The 23393-nt window shown below is 40.4% G+C and overlaps 1 protein-coding gene and 1 long non-coding RNA gene across 3 annotated transcripts in view; both read right to left on the bottom strand.

Moving 5' to 3' along the window:
- The window catches only part of LOC122988625, a 189276-nt gene that overhangs the window by 43821 nt on the left and 122062 nt on the right, over positions 1-23393 (bottom strand). For both annotated transcript variants that reach the window (XR_006404846.1, XR_006404847.1), the window contains one exon: positions 7312-7629. This is a non-coding gene — a long non-coding RNA (uncharacterized LOC122988625). The remainder of the gene's footprint in view (positions 1-7311; positions 7630-23393) is intronic.
- Positions 1487-4690, bottom strand: sox2 (SRY-box transcription factor 2). Its single transcript, XM_044361076.1, has one exon. The coding sequence runs from the start codon at positions 3391-3393 to the stop codon at positions 2425-2427; it is 969 nt and encodes a 322-aa protein (XP_044217011.1). The 5' UTR covers positions 3394-4690; the 3' UTR covers positions 1487-2424.

Here is a 23393-nt window from a genome sequence, read left to right as displayed (position 1 = left end):
GAGAGAGAGAGAGAGAGAGAGAGAGAGACAGGAGTGGACGGATAAATACCGAGGGGCCTCTTCAAATATTCATCTGCCGGTTAATGTGAGCTCCGCTCCCCCGGGACCCGGCCTGCAAGACACAACGGTCCTAATCTACCTCTTTGTACACACACACACACACGCGCACACACGCGCACACACACACATACACACACACACACCCCAGATTTAAAACCGTTACTTAAATTCAGGGAAAGCTGTTAGCTCATCAGACGGATTATTATTATTATTATTATTATTATTATTATTATTATTATTATTATAGGAGGAGAAAGCAGCCTGGCTGGCAGAGAGATGCATAGAAACACTTTGGAAGCGTTTCTGTGTGTTTTAAAAGGCATGAGGAGGAGGTGAGGAGGTGAGGAGGAGGAGGAGGAGGTGGTGTGTACCGAGAGTCACCGGAGAGCTTGAACCGTGAGAACCGGGGTTAACGGGAAACAGCAGGGCCCGTTTGATTAAACATCACATTGAAATGAACACACTCGAGACTCTATATGCAGCTATTACATCGCGGGAGAAAATGCTCTCCTGGTCTCCCTCTCTCTCGCCTCGCGCTCCTTTCTTTAAGAGGGCTCACCTTCAATTTGGAGCTAATTGAACATTTAGGCTGAGCAGACAGCTCTGTGCTTTGGAGGGAAAGTAAAACGCGTCTAAAAGAAAACACACATCTTATTTGATTAAATAAAAGAAGAAGAAGAAGAAGAAGAAGCCATAGTTACAGCATGAAACAAGGCCTGAGCTCATAAGATTAGGTTGTTGTAAATACTCATAAATATCCTGATATGCTTCTGTCACAGTCAAGTGTCATTAGAGAGGAAAAAAAAATCAACCAGAAAAATCCTCCTGACAGTTTACTTTAAAATAAGTGTGAATGAGGCTAATAAATCTAATTGATTTCTGACATTAGCGTTCAGTCCCATTCATAAGAAGGCCCAAAATACTAATAAGTAAATAATATATGCTGCAGTAATAAATTAATTTTAAAAAAAACACATTTTAAATTGTGCCATAACAGTAATGTTGATTAGTTGTTTTGATTGGTTTTAGAAGAGGAGAAATGACAGTCTATACCTGGGGATGTTGGACATTTTGGTGGAAAAATCGTCCCCCTTTATAGGAAACAGGCAACAAACTTTGGCTTGCTGGGGCCATCCGCAGGAACTAGAAAATAGAAACGTGGTTAACCACGACGCACAAGCTGAATTATTTAATCAATGGAGTTTTTAAAAGGGGGAGATTTCACCCCCCTAAAAAAAAATGTCATTTTTTTTTTTGTTAGCTGGAGCCTAAAGCTTCATCTCCATAAAGATGAAAGTGTTGCAATAAAAAAAACATTAACATCAGGAGGAAAAAAGTGAAAAAAGCTGACAGATGACAACTCAACATGTGATGACTGCCTACACACATAAAATGACAAGAGAAATAAAAATCAAAACTCAAACAATTTCAAGTATCCAAATTTCCAAAATTTATTCATTTCAAACTGCATATTGAAAAAAAATATACTCAGCTGAAATTGTAACTGTTATAAGGATGGTATTAGTTCCGGTATATATATACATGGAGTGGTTGGCTTCTGCGTACAGGCCACAATTTTTAAAATACAACTACGGGAATGAATTTTGAAATAAAAACTTAAAATATCACAGTAAATATACAGAAATTGTACAAATCAATTAGAAAATAAAGAGCACAAGCGTCATACCTCTAACAGATGAAAAGTGGGAGACGGAAATATAAATTAACAACCTATATTTTAAGCTGAATGAGAGAAAAGAAGTCTTATCTTTTTTTTTCCACGAAATTAAAATGTTTTAGTAATATTGACCTTAAATGAAAAAAAAAAAAAAAAAACAGTATTACCTGCTTCGTTTTATGTCCCTTTTCTTTCCAAAGTTTGCAGTAATAAAGGAGCATAACTGATCGCTCCCATAGTTTCCAGTTCTGCCATTTTCACTTTTAATATTTTCTGCAGAACTGGCGTAGCTTTATATATAAAAAAAAAAAAAAAAAAAAAAAGAAAGGAAAAATGCAACCTCTTGCAGTTTAACAAACAATTTCATCTGATTGTAATGTTTCTTTGATAAATACTGTACAAAAGGTGATTGCAATAATAAAACATTTGATTGCGACTCCCACTTTCTAGTCTTCCAAACTTCATCCACCAGTGAAGAGGGGGATCTCCTATCGTTCCTCTAGAGCTTCCTTAAAATAAAATGAAAGAAAAAAAAAAAGAGTCGTGTGTCCTTTTTCCTGGAGACTTCTATACAACTTTTCCCACCCCGAATTTTTTTCTGTACAAAAATAGTCCAACGTTAAGTAGTCCACAGTTTCTCTTATAAAAGTTCATTTTTTTTTCTCTTTCTCTTTGCTTTGTGTCTCTTACATGTGTGTTAACGGCAGCGTGCCGTTGATCGTCGTCCCGGGCACGGTGCTCTGGTAGTGCCCGGACATGTGTAGCCTGGTCTGGGCGGTCTGCTCGCTCACCTCCGCCCCGGGCAGGTACATGCTGATCATGTCCCTCAGATCTCCGCTTTGGCAGCCCGGGGCGGCGCGGTGGGAGGACGAGGTGACGACGGGCGGGCTGGAGCTGCTGGACTCGGACTTCACCACCGAGGAGGGCCCCATGGAGCCCAGGGCGGTCATCCCCGGCGTGGTTTGCTGGGAATAGGACATGGAGTATGTCGGGGAGCCGTTCATGTAGCTCTGGGAGCTGGTCATGGTGTTGTACTGCAGGGCGCTCATGTCGTAGCGGTGCATGGACTGCATCTGGCTCGGGTTGTGCGCGTTCAGTCCCGGGTGCTGGTAGCTCAGCTGGTCCTGCATCATGCCGTAACCCCCGTTGGTCCAGCCGTTCATGTGTGCCGCATAGCTGTCCATCCGCTGGTTCACCCCACCGCCCAGCCCGGCCCCCACCCCTACACCGACCCCGGTTCCCATCCCGTTCCCTCCCGGAGCCAGGAGCCCACCGGGTAAGGTGTATTTGTCCTTCTTCATGAGGGTCTTGGTTTTCCGCCGGGGCCGGTATTTGTAATCCGGATGCTCCTTCATGTGCAGGGCCCGCAGCCTCTTGGCTTCGTCGATGAAAGGTCTCTTCTCGCTCTCCGACAGAAGTTTCCACTCGGCACCCAGTCTCTTGCTTATCTCCGAGTTGTGCATTTTGGGATTTTCTTGCGCCATCTTCCTCCTTTGGCCCCGGGACCACACCATGAACGCGTTCATGGGTCTCTTGACCCGCTCCGGACTGTTTTTCTGGTTGGGGCCGGTGCCGGACGTGTTGGTGTTGCCCGTGCCCCCCGTGTTGGTCTGGGGAGCAGGGGGCTTAAGTTCAGTCTCCATCATGTTATACATCAGGAACAGCTTTTTAGTTGGAGCTCCCGATCAGAGGAAAAGAACACAGAGACAAAACTCCACAAGCCAGAGGCAGGACAGTGAGGAGCGCAGGGCTGCTGCTGCTGCTGCTGCTGCTGCTGCTGCTGCTGCTGAAAGTTACCTGTCGATTTTCTCTGCAACTTTTTTCTCTGGACAAAAACAACAAGCACCAAGCCGCGTCTCCACACACTCTCACTCCCTCTCTCTCTCTCTCTCTCTCTTTCTCTCTCTCCCTCTCTCAGTAGAGTGTGTGTCTGGGTGAGTGTGTGTGTGTATGCGTGTGTGACAGAGAGCCTTCTCCCAATAGGTCCCTGCTATGTTGTGTCCACAAAACTTCTCCCGTGGCTTCTCCGAAAAAGCATCAACAAACTGCACTTTTTCGCCTCTGTCCGCCTGAGCCTTGACAACTCCAGATAGTTTTTGAACAAGTTAATAGACAACCATTCATGTGACGGGTCTGTCAGCGAATAAATGGCTTCGACCTGGCCAATCAGAGCCGGCCTGCTCCCCTGACACACCAATGGGAGACCTTAATTAGCATAAATGGGCGGGGTCTGCTCTGCCCCGAGACACACACACGCATCACGCACACTCAGGCTGCCCACATGAGCCAATACAAAGTACATATTTACTATTTCTACGCGTATGGAGATATTTCTCTGGGAATACATATATTTATATAAATATATATATATATATATGGCAACACTTTTCCAGTATTATACAGAGAGGGGGGGAAAAGGTGATGCAAGAGCTTGCTGGGTATTGCAGGAAAATTAAACTATATGTTGTCTGACAAACTTTAATTTTAAGCTTAAAACAGGAGAAAAAAGTTTCCTAATAAATGCAAAATAAAATAAGATTAAGAGTATCTATTAAATAAGACAATTCGTTTATGTTTTGGTTTATTTTTTTTAATAAAATGTGTAGCTTAAATCCCACCAAGTGTCACACGTTCAAATTAGGATTAAATCAAAGTTAAATTATTATTTTTTTTAAAAAAGTGTTTCATAAATTTATTTATCAAATGTTGACATTAATGGTGTCAGTGTCATCTTCTCTTGAAGGTAGAAACAGTATTGTTCTGACATGAAGTCCTGGCTCGTGACACTGCAGTTGTTCAAAATCAAAAAGTCACTAATTCCCCCACTTACGCGCCCCAATAACATACAACACTTAAATAAACTTTGTTAGTTAACTCAAAGCATTGAATGGCACTGGTGTGTGTGTGTGTATGTGTGTGTGTGTGTGTGTGTGAGTGGGGGGGTAGAGTGGAGTGGGGGGGGTGAGGGGTGGAGGGTGGGGGGGGGACATGGCTGGTTTTTAGCGTTGAAAAGAGGAAAGGTAATCCAAGATGTTTCCCCCAGTCCTTTTGTTTAGTGAAGTTGAATGCCAACACACAGAAGGCAGACGGGCTCATCTCAGCACAAATAAGCGGTTTTTGTTTGGGATGTTGTCGCTACATCTGTCCGGACAAAGACCCAACTCCACTCCACTTCCAGTGCTGCTGTTGTTGTTAGGGCTTTGTAGTGAGAGGGTGCTGGGGTGGTGGTAGTGGTGGTGGTGGTGGTGGTGGTGGTGAGGGGGGTATACAGCCTACCGAGGGGGGATACGAGGGGAGGAGAGAAATAAAGGTGAGGAATATTTTAAGATAAAGTGTGTTTGCACAATAGGCACAGCTCATTCATATTAAGCCTGAACAAGCGTGTCAGCCAATTAGTGTGAATGAAAAGCGGCCTCCACCTGCTTCACTTAGACTACGTCCTGGATCAGACCGCGATTATTAGGAGATGAAACCACCATCACGTACTTGTTTTTTTTTTTTTAAGTTAAATAATTCACTCATATGGTTTGCAAAACGACTAAAGTTTGGAGGTTGTGAGTGTTGGTGCCACTTGTTTTGCTTTTTTCTCCCCCCCCCCCCCCCCCTCTCTCTCTGCATCTCCATCTGAGAGCGAGGCGTCCTGCTGCGTGACACCAGTGCCGCCTACTGGTGAGAGAAGGAACTACAACAAACCTCCCCAAAAAAAGGGCTGGACGCTTTTTCTCAAAGTAAAGAGAAGGAATAAATGCTGCTTTTAGGAGTTTCGTTTTATATGTAGGAAATGCTTTAAAAATATATCTAAAACATATTATTCATCAACACTCAGTAAGGCATAAAAGAGCTGAAGAGGATTTTTTTTTTAAGCCACACATCTGCCTGTCTGGATCTGCAAGCCAGACGATCCCAATAATTAAAGATAGATCAAGTACACACACCTGAAATAATTTAATTTAAATGCGTGTCTCTAGATTAAATCATAATTGAAAGTGAATAGATCAAGCCTTATTGTTTTGTTTTAGTCATTTGATAATAAATGGAGGAGCAGAGCCCCCGTGCTCTCATTATGCCGGCCCCGGCAACCTTACATAAGATTCATCTTGCGCTTAATAGGCTGCGAGAGGCGACACATGCAGCTCGGTCCATTATAATGCAAGGTTGAAATGGGCCGCTCGGCTGCTATCTGCATCTGAGTGTGTTCCCCGCTACCTCTAATCTGCTTATGATAATAAAGGAACAGCGGGGCCCTGCAGCTCTCTGAAAGCAAGGCCCCAGCCAGCCGGGAATGGCCCTGCATCCACAATCATCCTGAATTAAAGCCGTTGTTTGACAAAACCAGGAGAAACTAGCGGGGCGGCTCCCTTGGACCACTTGTAAGCCCCCCGCTACACCAGGTTGGGATGGATACAGCAAATATAGAGAGCAGCACGCTGTGATATCAAAAATACTGTTTTGTGGTTGTACAAATTTAGGTGATGGGATCAGGATCACTGTAAAAACAAGCGACAGAAAAGAGCAACAATATATGACAGAGAAAAATTCAAGCTGCACGGGAAGGATGTCGGTTTGAACTCTAAGAAAAAGTCACATAATTTCTCATGTGACTACAGTGTTTTTTTCTACATGACAATTACTCCGAATAAAACTTAAAATTACACATGTTAAAATCTATAAAAAGACGAATCCCAATTCAAGTGAAATAAAGTGATAATTATAGCAATGACAAAGAGAAATTTCAGGTGGAATTGAAATTAAATGGTATGTTCTTGCCACTAGGGGCCGTACCAGGGGCTGGAGACGCAAGAAAAAAATGCTTTATCGAAATATTAATAAATCCTGCTTGAAAATAAATAAACCTATATTTTCACATTAATGGAGGAATTAAATTGTAGGCAATTCTTTTTTTTTTTTTTTAAAAAGACATCAATTAAGTTATAGACAGTCAACTTATAGTTTGTCATAATGTTAATATATGTTTATTTTCTTTTTAGAGTTTGACAAATGTGAATTTGGTTTTAGTGTCATGATGAAGTGAAATAAATTAAATTATGGCATCAAGAATAAAAGTCAAACTAGTTGTCAAACCGAGGACATGTAATAGTGAAATTAAATATAAAGTGAGAAAGAAAATAAAACATAATTGTAGGATATTCTAGCACAAAATACATTTGTCTAATAAAAGCGCATCAATAATAATTATGTTTTTGGTTATGCAAACGTTGTATGAGGATAGCCTATTTTAAAACATTTAGAAATAAATACGGAACAAGAGAAACGAATAAATAAATAGGATCAAATTTCATCAAGAAAATAAATATGTCACATTTCACGGTCATAAATATTCTGTGTGCGTAAACGATCTTTGTTGAGAAGAAACCAAACCGGCCAACACAACAACAACTCAGCCAGTCAGTCAAGCTCATGATGCCATGCGGTGTCATTCCACAACACTGCATGTTTTACACACACACACACACGCACACACACACACACACGCACACACACACACGCACACACACACATAGACACACACACACACACACAGGGCTTCTCCTCTCCACCGCACTGCAACTTACTGCCAGTTTGGGAGTTGTCTTCCTCTCGTCTTGATTGGCAGAAATTAAACAAGATGCCATTTCGCTCCTCAACCTCCTCCATATCTTCCTTTTGCTCCCCCCCCCCCCCCCCCCCCCGGACGAGGAAGCCTCAGTCTGGTCCGGGACAGAGCGCCAGTCGCCGGCCGTGAAACGTCCAACCGGCACCCTCCGCATGTTCTTCCCCTCCCCGGTAGTCCGCACGTTTTCGATCCGGCTGCCGGCGCGCTTCGGCCGGCGTGCAGCCCCGCGGAGCCCCCGCTGTCTGTCTGGAGCTCCGCTGTCTTCTCTCCGCTAGCCCTGCAACAAGAAAAGCCGTTTATGGCGACACACAATGTGAAAAGGGGGCCGATTTAAAAAGGAGAAGAATGCAAGCAAGAACAACAAAAGTCAGTTATAGCAAAGTCTATGCCTCTCCTCTCCTATCTTCCACCCCCTAGCTTAGCCCACATAATGAGCAGGAAAAAGCTTTATATTTTGTTCACTGGGTATTCACAGATAATTTGAAGCCATTGTTTCTGCCACAGATGGTTCTTTTTAATACAATAACGGTGCTCTTTGTGAATAGCGAGCCCACAATAAAAATCTAAAGCGTCCTCCTGAATAACCATTTTGTTCTCTCTTGTATAGGCCGAACAAAAGCGCCAGTGAGGTAATGGCCTGCCTTATTGAAAGCCTCAGAATAGGGATTTGATAAAGATTTTTTTTTTCGCTCCTTTTTCCTTTTGCACAAAGTGCACGGCAATGTCAAAGAGAAACTGACACGGCATGAAAAGGAAAAAAGGCTCAAAAAAGTGCTTGCTGTTGCAGGTTACAACGATTATTATTATTATTGTTATTATCGTTATTATCATTATTATTATTATTTCTTCATAACTTTGTGCAAAAGTCAGAGGTGAGAGGTTGTTTTCTGTGCTGCAGCAGAGCAGGTCAGGTGCAGGCGTGTTATGGATTTTACAATGGAGCTTAAATCCAGAATACATTAGCCTCCAGAGGTCTGCTGTGGATTTGGCACAGTCATAATTTTGCATAGGGTGAGTCAAGTTGTGCTTGATAGAATTAAGTATTCAGGGCACATACCCTCGGTGTCTTGCAGAAACCTTGTGTTTCTAATTCTACCCTTCTCACCAGAAAATATTGCATGGCCTTAAAAGCGTTGATAAGGCAGTGTGAAATGTCATAAATGCATGGATGTTATTGGTGAGGGGGGGTGGGGGGGGATCAGGAAGCCTAATGTAACCTGCTAAGGTTGAGATGCAAGCCTGCAGGTGTGTAGTCAACATGTATTAGCTCCTCCAGGATGGATCCTGTAGTCATGTACGAGCCACCTCAGTCTGCCCACGGTTGATGTAATTTGTAATTAACTCATGGCTAATCAATAAAGCGTTTAACAGAAAGCACAATGGACACACAGGGGATGATCCCAAGCCAAACATATTGGATGTCACTGATCGTTACAAGGTGAGGACACCCTGTGGGTGAGGGTGAGGGTGAGGGTGAGGGGAGGGAGGGAGGGGGGGGGGGGTGCAGCAGGAGAAGATAGGAGGATGAAGGGTGAGGAGGAAAGAGAAGTGAATGGAGAGAAGGGCAGAGAGAGGAGAGACGGGATAAAGGAGGGAATAATGGAGGACGGGAGAGGTGAGAAGAAGAGAGCGAAGAATCTCATTTCAACTTGTCTGGCATAGTTCATACACACAAACAAACACACGCACACACACACACACACACACAGAATCAATTCCCTTCTGCAACCGTCATCCCTCAGCCTTCACCTCACACCAAACACACCTCACATCTTCCAACAGCATCAAAAGTCAATTATTATCATTATTTGGCATGATTGTTTGCTAAATCAGTTCATTAAAAGCTGAGACTAGTATGTGATTGATCGATTAGTCGACCGACAGAAAATTAAAATGCAACTTTTCAAACATTTCAGTCATTTTATGGAGCAAAAAAGTCAAATGTTTGTAGTTTCCAGCTGTTTAAAATGATGTAAGAATCTGCTGCTTTTCTTTGTCATGAACACAATATTTAAGTCTTTTACATTTTATACACAAAATGATTGATTGATGATAATGATAATAAGCATTAGTTGCTGCCCTACTCTTAATGTGAATATGAGTTATTGTAGCTATTCAACTTCAGTTTTTTTATTAAACTTTCAATCGTCATTATATTTAAAAAATAAATGCCTATTTTGCTAAAATCCAGCTCATAATTCTTTTTATTTTTTATATAATTTAAATAGCCTCGGTAGTGAGATCGGTGAGACTGTTTGCAATGATGTGATGTTGCAGCACATCAGCAGCACTCGCAGCGATGGCTGAAAATCAAGAGAGTCTCCAACAGGAACTCCACACGTTCACAGCCAAACTGCAGCCAAATCACATTTTTATACCCGCTAAAGACAAGAACAGGTTGGAAGAGAGTTGAAAAAAAACGAGTAGAGACAAGCAGCAGAATATGAGCAGTGGTGGTGGAAGATTTAAAGACAAACACAGAGGCAGAGGATGACAGAGAGACGGGCAGAGAGAAGAGAGGATCAGCGCTCTCGCTGTGAATAGGCTTAGCGGTAAAGAAATATGACTTTGGCTCTTTATCTGATCAATCTGTGCTATATAGTCTAAATCACAGACATACTTCTCATATTAGAGAGCTGGAGCACTTTTAATTATAAACCCATCCGCAGAGGCCGGGCGATGTGATAGCATGTTGAAGAACTGTGAACGCCTGGCTGGTAGAGAGAGAGAGAGAGAGAGAGAGAGAGAGAGAGAGAGAGAGAGAGAGAGAGAGGGGAGAAAAAGAGAGACCAGTGGCACCATGAGAGCTTTTAGAAAGACCAGCATCATCATTGAATACTAATGCGTTTTACATTGAAGCCGTCCATTGAGAGTTCACACACATACACACACACGTAGACAGGGGAAAGTTACACACATACACACACACACACACACACACACACACACACACGTTAGCATTTCCATACACATGAGACAAACACATTTGCTGCTTCTGTTTTGAGTGTTTTTTTTTTTTTTTTCAAAGCTCGGCCTGATGGGAGAACCACAGTGGGCTTCTCTCTCTTTTGTGTGTCTGCATGGTATTGTGTGTGTGTGTGTGTGTGTGTGTGTGATACAAACACACTGACACAGTGATCAGTGAAAAGGCGGGCATGGAAGTAGACATGGCCAGCCAGCTGTCAATCACGTCACACGCACAAACATTAAGAGTCGTCTGGTCAACGCACACTGAAAGGTGCTGGTCATAGCGATGACGACCGCACACTGAGCTCCGATGGTTTTATGCTACAACTGAGGTTTTGAACACACTTGGTCTTTTCTCAAGGCGAGCACAACATTGCCACACACACGCACACACACACACACACACACACACACTCTCATGCAGAAATATTCATTTATTAACACTGTTTGTCCTGGAAGTTGCAAAGAAACAGAAACATAGTTGAGCAGCTGTTTTGAGGTTTTCTGGGTCAAAATTAAAGCGCCTGAAGAATGGTTAAAACTGTGAGTTTGTCTGATTTTTACATAGTTTCCTGTCCTTAAAGAAATGATAATGTTAAAGTAATAATATGTGATATCAGTATTTGTTTTGAAGAGCAATGTCCCAGCTTCATCTGTAAAATCAGATTGAATTAAAGCATATTTTCATTTAATGCAAAGCTACTCAGTTGTCAAGAGGACTTTACTTGAATTTGATTGGCTTAAACTTTCAAGAATAAAGCTGACAATAATCAATATTTCATTATTTATTGTCAACAATGAATCCAACATCAACAATGAATCGATCCTAAATATTGCCTGAGTAGCCAAAACCTGTTATATCATTATTCCTCTGTACCACAAAGCTCCAAAAACTATTAAAACACATCAGTGAACCACAGTAGATGACCTGCTCCTTCATTACCATGAACATGGGCGCTGTAGTTTAGTTTAAATCTGTTCACACACACACACACAGTCCTGCTGCTGGAAACACTGACTGGAGCATCAAATGTGTATTAATCCACAGCTGAAAATAGTTCTGAACAAATGTACTTATTCCTCGTGTTTGATTAATAGTTGCTAAAACCTACAGTGCCCAGCTGCCATTTTTTCAAACTACTGTAAACTATATATATATATATATGTGTGACCCGTTTTTAAAGATTTATGTCTTAAATAGGACAGAATAGACGTGTTGGGCTGAGTGCCACAGACAGTTTAGAGGATTATTAAGTATTGAGGGATGAACTAACACATGGTTTTGTTTGTCTTATTTGTTGACAAACAGAATAACACCATATTTATCCTTTAATTTAGACTTACTTTAGGCAGGTACGCACTCTGGAGCTATATTTTAAAATATAATATTGGATTGGAACAAGGTTTTTGCAGATACTCAGTATTCAATAGTTTAAATCTGGATTTAGAGAATAAAAGCTTTATTGGAGCATAGTTTTGCTACTCTTTAGTTCATGAAGGTGTGCTGTTCTAAACCTTGAAGAAATGAAAACCACCAACAGAAACTTGATCAACCGAAAATAAGAGGGAATGATCACACTGAAGCAATATCCACACTAACTGTTTGTCCTTCTCAACACTAAACCAGCATTTCTACCACCAAAAACTGAGCTTTTCTGAAAAAAGGTGGATAATTCTGTAAAAGTTGGTCTCATGGTTTATTGTAAACAGGATAAAAAAAACAATAAAAATGATCAGGGAGGGATGAAAAAAGTCAAAATCACCAGTTTAGACAGCAGACTAACTGGGATGTGTCTGTCCCACTTTACCAGATGACATAATGCACAGCTTTCATGTTGCTCTAAAGTTTTGTCAGTGTGGATGAAGAACTTTTTTTTTTTTTTTTTTTTTTAAAGTCCTGAAAATGTCCATATGTAGACAGCATTTTCAAATTTATCTGCCATACTGTGGACATGGTCAGACTTGGGGGGGCGAAAAAAAATGCAGGACAGAAGCTGAAAAGTCGAGGATTAGAGCTTTAAAGATACTAAAATGCTGACCACCACCACCAGAGGGGAGGAGGTTGGTTGGTCCTGCTGCTGTTTGTTCAGAAACCAGGCAAGAAGAAAGACACAGCTGTCAGATCTTTACAGAACAACACACTTCACTGGAATCTCATTAACGAAGAATGCAACGTCGACAGTTTCAACAGAGGAGATAGTTTTGGTTCCCTCTTGCAGACCAATATGTCTCCAAGTTATTGTTCATATAAAAGGTTGAATGTTGGCATCGAGATATAAAACATTTTGTATACAACCAAGAAAAAAAAAGAAAGAAAGACTTGACTCAGTCCACTACTTTGACCAAAACTGAACACCAAACTAGGATCCTGAACTTGCTAAAAATGATACCCGCCAATCATTAACATGTTAAATGGGATTAATCATGCACATTTCCAGGTCTTAACATGTATTGCTCTATATCTGCTGTATGTAAAAACACAGAAAAAAAAACATGTGAACAACTCACAATCACAAGTATGCTAGCCAACAAGTTACAGTATTGGAGATATCAGGTTAAGGTAGGACATCAGAAAACATACTTACATACATTCTAATAACCTGGTTACTGTAAATTGTAAAAACAAATGTCTAATGTCTTAATCAGGGCTGAAAATGTAAGTTATAATCATTAAAGGAGCTGTATCATGAACATTTCCAGGTCTATATTTACATTCTGGGGCTCTACTGGAATATCAGTTAAAAAAAACTCTTATTTATCTTATACTGGCCCTTTATGCAGCCCCTGAGTTCAGCCTCAGTCTGAAACAGGCCGTCTTAGCTCCTGTCTCTTTAAGGGAGGGAACATAAACAAATAACAGTTGCAGGATTTACCTTCTTTTTCTCGTTCTTTACTTGAAATGGTCATACAGCCATACATGTTTGAGCTTGAATCAAATCTGAAATATGTGAGCGAACGACGCGAACAACACATGCAGCAAAGACTACAGAACAGACGGACGTTAACATTGCAAACGAAGCATTCAGACCAGGTTCTAGCCCTGCCTTTTGACTTTCAGCGAGCATTTTTACATACGTTCACCTCAAGTTTTGAACCTTCGACCATGTTTAACATAGACATCCGGCATCATAACAGTATAAATATAACTGAAAATCACAGAAAGCATGATATGTCCCCTTTAACATCGCCGTTGTGAGTATGTTAGCATGCTGATGTTAGCATTCAGCTAGTGCAGCCTCACAGACCTGCTAAGCATGGTTGTTGTTTGGTCATTTTGCTCCTGTTTTGTTTCTCAAGAACTCTGAAATAGTAGAAAAATCTTAATTAATAACGTATAGAAATACTGTACAAATAATTAATTTAAGAACCTGAACCATTATCAACATAATTTCATCGGGTCTGCTGGATAATAATATGAATTTTGTACCACGTTTGGTCAAAAATACAGGTAAGGAAAGCCATACAGACTGTGGAGACGGAGGTCCGACAGACAGAAATAAGTGCAGATAAATCACTCGGGTTAATCACAACTGTACTACATGCAGCTGTATCTCAACGGTAGCATGTTATCAGATACTGACACACTAAAAACACAAATATGTCATTAATCTTCTCTCAGTTCACCGTTTATATTTTTTATTCTGATGCAGACTGAAAACAAGCCTTCATCAGAGCAACACGGGGGTTTTTATCAGCCTGTTTACAGTGATTAAACAAGGTGTGTAGGGGAGGTACTGACTCACAATAACCATACACAACATACAATAGAGGAGCATACAATAGTACATTCTATCATAAAAACAAACACCACTCTAAGCTTTACAAGAAGATATCTGTGCAGCGTTCTCCACTTATGGAGTTTAGATGTACTGTAGACGTAAAACCAAAACACCAATTAAAGAACCAGTTACAGATCGCTCTGCAGTGAACACAATACAAGGTTAGATTTAAGATGAAATTTGGTAAAATGAGTGGATGCAGTCACTATTACAGCCTTAGATTATCTACATGATGATGAAAATGTCATTTTAGTAGATGAAGTATTTATTGATGATATCTAAAATGTTGAAATGCTTTATTACAGGCTAACTTGCATCATTTAAGAGCCACTTTATAAAAAAATCAAATCACAATGGTTGACTGATGGTTACTAATGACCAAGTCAGATTATTTGCCAGATATTTACATGACTGACATTATGAACCAACAAATTATCAGCATTGGATTGATGAAAATACGAACGTCTGACCATCAGATTAACTAAAAATTGCACTGACATCATATTAAAATGATGATTTGACAGTTAATAATGATAAAAATAGCCAAATAACCAATCATTTCTTAGATCGACAGGCATCAGAAAATGTTGACTGATGGTTAATATGCCAGAACATTTGGTGGCGTCGGCAGAATTAAGCCAAAAAAAAAAAAAAAAAAAGAAATTCCAATCGAAACATCAGATCTCAGATCAGCCAGATGAAGAAACAACAACCTACTTTAAAATAACTTATTCGCCGAGCTGACTGATGGATTATTAACGATCAAGTCAGATTAGCCTGCGGGCTGAAAGGACGACTCTTGTCATTTGAGTGACTGTTAAAAACATACTGCACAGTCTGTTGCTGTGGCTGTATCCGCTGAAAAGAGCAGAAAATGAAAACATCTGAATCTGGTTTTACAGCCATCTGTCACACGAGAGGAAGAACCGAATGATCTGACAGTCGCTTGAAAACACAAACACAATGCTAACAGCTCACCCCGAGCTCGTGCAGGTAAGGATAAAGGTTTAAAAAGGTAAAATGGTATCTATCCACGCAGAGTTTTTGGGGGGATATTTGCTAAGGTTTTGAGATATTTGTCTGAGATTTCTGCCTCAACCTCAATACATGGGAGGTGAATTAAATTTTGAGAAATGACAGCAGTAACGTGACTTTCCAGAAACTATGTCCTGGTTACTCTGGATCAGTGGTTACCAAACTGTGCGGGAGGTTACAGAACAATATCAGAGTCACACATGCTGGTGGAGACTGGGATTTGGGCATCTTTGAGTGGCCTCTATCATGTCTACTGACCTCACTGTACATGTCCTTAGAAAATCTCATTAATTTGATAGGTTTCTTTATTACTGAATACCTATATGTGGTGTTTTGCATCCTTGCTTTGATGCCAGCAAGGATATCAGGATTCAGGTTAGCAAGATTTATTCAGAAGACAGTTTCTTTTGCTTTCTGAATAAATCTTGGAGACATGTGAAAGAAAAGGTTGAATTCTTGCGCACGGTCAGCACCGAGTTTATGAGAGTTGCAACATTTCAGTCATGGACTTTTGTCAGGTATCGAAATCATAATATGTGACAAAAACATATTTTTACTAATGTCACAGGCTGCGACAACCAATCAGAATGGGAGCCAGATCACCCGAGCCAAATAATACATCAGTAACTGATAAAAACGTCCTTTGAAATAAGACGATATATGTAAAAACCTGCAGAATACATGATTTTATTTCCCTAAACACCTGCCTACCAAGTTTGCATTAGGAAACATTTTAAATGTAATTCTGTGTAATTTTGAGCACCAAAACTGAAATTCCATTGATGTCCATTATACTGGAGCGGCAGCAGGGGTCTCAGAGACAGACAACTATGGAGTAGCCTATGTAAATATGCTTTTTCATAATATGGATGAACCGACCTTTTCACAAAAAATATTCTTCACAATGTTTGTGATTATTTGAAGTAGTGTGTCTGTGAGAGTGTATTATGATAATCTTGATCTTAATAAACCGGGGATCCTCTGTTTATGTAAACTGTTCTCAGGTCTCTTGCAAAATAGTTCTTGATCTCAATGAGATTTCCTAAATAAATAAAGCTTAATAATAATAATAATAACAAATAATATTGTAGGCTGAAATTCAAACTATCCATCTGTATGCTTCTCTCACACACTCTGATTGCGGAGCTTCTAGCCGATGTTTAAAACCAACTCTCAGTAAGACGCCCATGGCTCAGCACACACACACACACACACACACACACACACACAAACTCCAATTACACATGTATACATACAAGATGTTTCACACTCACTCCATCATACACTCATCTCTCTCCTCTCTCTCATCTCTCTCCCGGCCACCGCTGGTTTTGTTTACAGGCCAATTTGAATGAGAATGAATCTCTCTCGGATGTTTCTAGAAAGCGGTCTAATCCGCGCAGGCTGCTGCGAGGCCCCGGCCCTTTGTTTGGGATTACTGCAGCTTAACGCTAGCTAACAATGAGGAGATGAGCAGCTCACCTCATCGCCGCTAATGAAGTGTGGAGAGTCATTTAGCTGCTAGCTAGCTGCTACCGAGCCGGGATGATACCTTCACACACGCCTGCACACACACACACACACACACACACACACACAGATACATACACACATGTTTGTATTACTATACATGTGAGGACACTGACTGATGACATTTATTTCTGAACTCTTCTTATCCCTCACAGTTACAAGCTGAACCACTTGAACTCATGTGTTGACCTTAAATTTCCTCTTAAGTAGCTCCAAAGTTAGAAACAGTACATTACTGCTCACTGTATGACAACGTCCCATCCGTAGTCTGCGTCATGTGTCTATTTAAATGATTAATTGAATGAAATCATGGTTATATTGGGTAAAAATTAAAACTCAAGATGCCTGATTAACATTATTTTCAGTCTGAATGTCTGCTATGATATTGGAAACCGGACCAAAGAGCTCCCGAAAAAAAAGTCTTTCAAACACATGTAAAGTTTTTTCTTTAAATGGACAAAATACACACATCAATGTTCATGTTTACTGGTTTGTATGTGTGTGTGTGTGTGTGTGTGTGTGTGTGTGTGTGTGTGTGAGGGAGAATATAAGCCATGGTCACCAGGGTAAAGAGGCACCGAGGCAACAGGAGGAGCAGGAAGATTTAAGCTTGGCAGAGACACACACACACACACACACACATAAACAGATAGCAGTGGTCCACACTGAGAGTATGTTGGCTTGTCTTCTGACAAAGTGACTGAGCCTGGCATCTGATTAGCAAGAGGAGAAGAGAGGACAGGACTGGGGAAGAGAGGAGAGGAGAGGAGAGGAGAGGAGAGGAGAGGAGAGGAGAGGAGAGGAGAGGAGAGGAGAGGAGAAGGATTTTGATGTTTATCCAGGTCTAGGGATGAGCATGGCAGGATCAGACCTACTGTATGTGGTGGACTTGGATGGTTAGCAAGGGAATGGCCCTGCATTGGTAACATACCAGGACATTCCCCTGGCCTTTACACACACACACACACACTCATACACAGACTTACATGCATATATATATATATATATATATATATATATATATGTATATATATAAATAAAATTCAGTGCAATGCTCATTTGATTCCTCTAATGTAACTTCCCATTAATAACCTTTTGTTGTCATCTTACTGTTGAGCATCAGAGGAAATTTGCATGAGGTGGAAGAAGAAAAAGAAAAAGAAAAAGAAAACAGCAGAAAATGAAAACGTTTAAAGACCGACCCGCACCACACACACTTCCCCTTTGTCACCGCTCATGTGTAAACCTTAACTGTCTGTTTACTGTCACAGCGTGGTGTCATATTTACTGCAGGACATCAGCTTGAGAAACTTACACTCCTTTACATACAACGTCAATATTTGAGCTTTGCTCTGTCCCACCTTTTCCCCTCGTCTGTTTACCGAGCGGACAGGAAAGAGAAACTTTACTGATTCCAGGATATTTTTAAAGCCAGAAAAACACAAATTTTAAAGATGAGTATGGTTGTAAGTCATTACAATTTACTGCATTGTACTAGTTTGTACTGTCATGTTATACTTGTAGGTCACACTGCATGAATTATTGGGGCAATAACATTTAATATTTACCTTCATTTAGGCCTTTAAATGCCTACTTTTGATATCTGAACTCAGAGTGAACTTATCGAGACTCATTTCTTTAGTCTAACGGGATGACATTTTAAATAATATTGTATAATATTACGTCAAACAGCTCATATATCTGTCTCTCACAACATTACTGTCATCTTCAGATGTTTTGGCTGAGACAACAATACTAAGACTATTACTTTTGTGTAGAAAAAAACTATCCTATAACAACTAAAACACTTCTGTAAAACACAAAATTCCTTCACACACACACACATAGTTACTGACTGAGAGGGCGTGAGTTGCTGCACGCAGAGTTTTCATCTCTCAGTGTCTCCAGCAGGCCGACAGAAAGTCCAACAGTCAGAATCACAGAGTCAACAAGCTGTAAAGTGAAGAAGTCATAAATGTTTGGTGTTTATCTTCAGGCTGAGAAACCTCACACCTCACTGATAATGTGTGTGTGTGAGACACAGGACTGCCTCAAACACTGCGGTCAGAGCAAAGTCGTGACTTAACACTCCCTGAACACACACACACACACACACACACACACACACACACACACACATATGCACGTCTGTCTCCGTCCTATTTAAACAGCGCCTGTTGAATTTCACAACCAGCTCTTAAAGGACGTAGAAATGTGTAGAAGTCTACGGGAAAATAAATCAAGGCTGTTTGCTTAACTCAGTGTGTGTGTGTGTGTGTGTGTTCAATATGTGTGTGTGTGTGTGAAAGATAAAGAAAGTATAAGAATGCCAGGAGTGATTATTCACTTCAAAGCCTAACGTCATGGCTGCATGAGAAAACTGTTAGTATGACACCATTAAAGCAACACTAAGTAAGTGTGTTTACATCCACCTGTTTCTATGACATGTTTCATATTTGCCTACAAATCCTGAATGTAAATGCCGGAAATTTTTCCACATTTTTTGTTGGCTGAGGCGGAAGGGTTGTCGTAAATCAGGATGTTACAGGACCAACTTTCACTTTAGCTACTGAAGACACAGCCTCAGTTATAGATCACAGCCCGACCTGACGGATCCACTGAAAAGCTGAACATTTAATTTATTAACGTAACATAGATACCATCTAGAAGCAGCAATTAGACGTCAATATTTACCAGATTTACAGAAGAGCTGCTAGCTGCTAACTGTCACGATCCATTGTTCATGTTATTAGTATCACTTGTGCTTCTCCCACTATGATGAGTCAAAATATCTGCAGTGAAAGGGGCAGATTTCCTTATCTTTTCACACTATCTTAAAAAATATTTACACTTGATTCTTTTGCTTTTGCCACCTTTTTGGAGATTTGCTTAAAATTTGCATAACTACTACTGACTCATATAACTCAAGGGTCAGATGTAGTCCAAAACACAGACACAAACAACAGACGCACATGCAGCTCTGTTTATACAGTACAACAGTCAACGGCCTCACAGGCTTCGTCAGAGGTGGTCACCGTGTGGATCCTGTGGACGCTATTGGTGCTTGTTCACCACCTGGATCACATAATGCTGTTTACAGGTGAACACATCAATGTTTTATCACTCTGAAAGGGGCTGAGTTCCTGTGCTTTGATAATTAAAGTCTCCTTCCAGTCAAAAATGTGTTTTTCTTCTTGTTACTTCAGTTGGATATTTGAGATTCACGGTGCAGAGTTTGTTTTCACGTTTATCTGCCTAACATGAAAAGTTTCTCTGTGCTCACCGGGAATCTGAGTTTAAGCATGATTTGTGACATCACCGCAAATTTGGAGCCAGTTGTGCTCCAGTGTGCAACTTACACAAGTATGATGTGGAAACTTGAAGCATCCAGTGTACGTACACTGAGGATGGACTTTAAAGTGAAGGAGGAGACATTTGTTAAGTTAAATATTTGTAATGAAAAATGTTTCCATATTCACAGAATTTTTCAATGAGGGGGAAGATGTAGATGTCATTTTAAGGATTTTTTAAGGAAGTAATTGAACTTTGTTTGTCTAAAAACACACAAATTATTAATCAGAGTATTTTATATGTCTTTAAAACATGTCTGGAGGGGATATTGTTGCAGTTAATAATCCTGTACTTTAATTTAATTAAGAATTGGAGGACTTTTACTTATAAAAGAGTAGTTTCCAGTTAGTGATACTGCAGTTTTTACTTGTAGTGTATGCAACAGATGGCAACATCTGTCTATGCTGTGTTCGTGAATGTGTGTGTGCGCACCTTCACTAGCAGATATAATACCAGAATGTGTTCATACTTGTGAACTGCTGGTGTGTTTGCTTTTATTAAATCCATGAGTGCATTTCAGTGATTGTCATTGTGTGTGTGTGTGTGTGTGTGTGTGTGTGTGTGTGTGTGTGTGTGTGTGTGCCCTCTACCAAAGAGCTCCAAGCTGTCATGTTTTAGCCTCCTACGGTTAACATCTGCTGCATTTAGCGCTGCCATGTCGCTCTGTGATACACACACCGTCTAATAGAATCAAATGATCACACGCTGCCACGGTTTATCATGCCACACACACACACACACACACACACACACGCACACACACACACACACACACACACACACACAGAGAAGCTCATTACTCTGTCAGCCAGCGGGCAAACCAGTTGCTGGAGTTTTTTTTTTTTTTAACTACTGAAACCTCTCCTGAGAACGTGCTATCCAAATGTTAAATACAGCTTCTTCATTAAATTAACTATATTGACATTTTATAAATCTATTTAAAGCATGGCTGAATATTGATGCCATTTATAAAGAATGACATTTTTTCAATTTATCTTCTTCTCGGCATTATGTATGTGTGTTTTAATCGTTTTGTGGTATTGTGTACAAGTCTGTATGTACCAGGAGACTCATTTCATCTCTGTATGACTGCAACAAATCTTTTTTTATTCTGATTCTGACCACATACACATAATAAACCTCCACAAACAGTGAAATAACTTGTCTGGATGACTGTTTTGGATACTTTAAGGTTTAAAACTTCAACACAGCTGGACTCTCGCAGTCAGGATATTTCAATAATTTCAAAATAAAATCACTCTGCTCTCTCTCTCTCTCTCTCTCTCTCTCTCTTTCTCTCGCACACAGACGACCATCAAATCCAATCTTCATAACAGCTTTTACACCTATTAGCTCTGATGTGGAAAACTAGATGACTCCAGTGATGTTCACGTCATCAGCCCCCAATACCAAATATTTCTGGGCTCTCGAACCCAAACAATACCGGCATCTGCTGCCAGACCAATTCTTTAATGGAAAACCCTCTCTCTCTCTCTCTCTCTCTTTCTCTCTCTCTCTCACACTCTCTCTCTGTGTCTGTGTCCTTCGCTCGCCCATCCAGGCACTAATGTAAATGAAAAGCAGTGGGGACAGGGTGTGTTGTTAATGTGTGGACAGGGACAAAGCCACAGTCCGAGTGTATTGTATCGGCCCCCCGTGACACACATCCCCGACACCGACACACACACACACCTCCCTCCTCCTCCGCTCCCCTCCTCCCCTCTCTCTTCTCTATTGACAGCTCCTCAAAATCAATAAAAATGATCTTGGAGTCCATCCACCATTTGGCTGCATCATCTTGGAAGTGCCTTCTTTAGAATATAGCAGCCATACTGTACAATGGGCCAGCCGAGCGCATGTAATTTGCTATTGATTTCCCCCCTCCCGCCTCTCTCTTCCTGACTCTTTAGCCTCTAGTCACTGCACACAACACAAAAAAAAAAAAAAAAAAAAAAAAAAAACTAACTTCATCATACACCCTGTTAATGCACATGCACAATAACCCTCTTTTCTCTTGCCCTCTGGTAATTTCACTCTCTTTCTTTATCTTTTTTTTTTTGCTTTCTTTCTCTTTCCTCCTTTATCTCCTTCGTCCTCCCCTCTCGCTTCATGCTCCGGCCTTATCCCTGAAATCTCTTCACAGGTCACTGTTCTTTCGCTGTCGTAATGGACGACTTGTGCAAATGTTGTGTGCTCAACCTGTTTTTTTCTCTTTTTTTCCCCCATTTCTCTACTTCTTCTCTTATTCTGAAGTGAATATCTCACATATTGATGTTGTGTCAACCTCCTGTTTTCTGAACATACTTATGAACACTAAGCGTTTAGTTGGATAACTTTATGTTGTTTCATTTCGTTAATGTTTCCATCGTGTGAAAATTAAAAGCAGTTTATAATGTTTTATTTACCTACAGTCACTTACTGATGAAGTTGGCACAATTTTTACCTTTAACCGACTTCCAAAACTAGCAAAAACTGACTATTAATAACACTGCCTAGTTTTACCAGAAGTTCATTTATCAATATGTGAATAATTAACGCTACAGCTCTAGTCTTCATGAGTGTTTAAAGTGAAACTGTGTACTCATTTCACTTAAATAATGAAGCCAATCAGCAGATAAATATCATTGCATATAATACAATATGTAACTAAAACAAGTTCATGCTATTGCCCCTATTTTTTCACGTTTAATAAAACAATTAGTCAACTAAAAATCCAGTGATAAACTGTTTCCTGTCACACTTAAACAGCAGCTTTAGGTATAAACTCATGATTAAGAGTCTTTATCAAATCAATTATATTCTCGAAGCTGCTTCGTCAACCCGAGTGACTTCTTAATTAAAAAGTTGTTTTCTAGTGTCTAGTAAGAGCAGCAGAACATCAAAGAGGAGTCATTATCATTAACCAGCACCACTGCATGCATGATTACACAGTATAGACCCAGATAAACTCTTTTATTAGCTTTAAGAAGGTGTTTCGAGTTCTCTGGTTGCACCTTTTCTCAGGTTTAAGTGAGGTGAAGCTTCTAATTTGCTTGAGAAATGTAACCAAAAGAATAAAAAAAAAAAACATAATGAGTTCCAGCCTGACAGGAACAATGAGGCTGATGCGGTATTTGGTTTTGACTCGGAGAAGTAAAATCCCCAGTTAACGCATGATGTCAAATAAACATGGCCGTCCAAACAGATGACAGCAAAGCACTTTTACAAGACTGTACACAAAAATAAAAGCATCAAATGCATGGAGATCGGTTACGCACCTCCCACTTTTGCCTTTGCACATCTGACTGGAGTAGAACAAAGCGTCATGTACAGTAAGAGAGACGAGGAAATGTCACAAACATAGCCCTAAAACAGACGGCTATAGCAGCTTTCTTTAGTT

Source organism: Thunnus albacares, chromosome 9, assembly GCF_914725855.1.
Source record: "Thunnus albacares chromosome 9, fThuAlb1.1, whole genome shotgun sequence".
Taxonomy (NCBI): Eukaryota; Metazoa; Chordata; class Actinopteri; order Scombriformes; family Scombridae; genus Thunnus; species Thunnus albacares.
The sequence above is the reverse complement of the archived record's forward strand: the minus strand, read 5'-3'. Positions and strand labels throughout refer to the sequence as shown.

Excerpts from the sequence above, each read along its gene's own strand:
- sox2 (XM_044361076.1), bottom strand. The coding sequence starts at position 3,393 with ATGTATAACATGATGGAGACTGAACTTAAGCCCCCTGCTCCCCAGACC.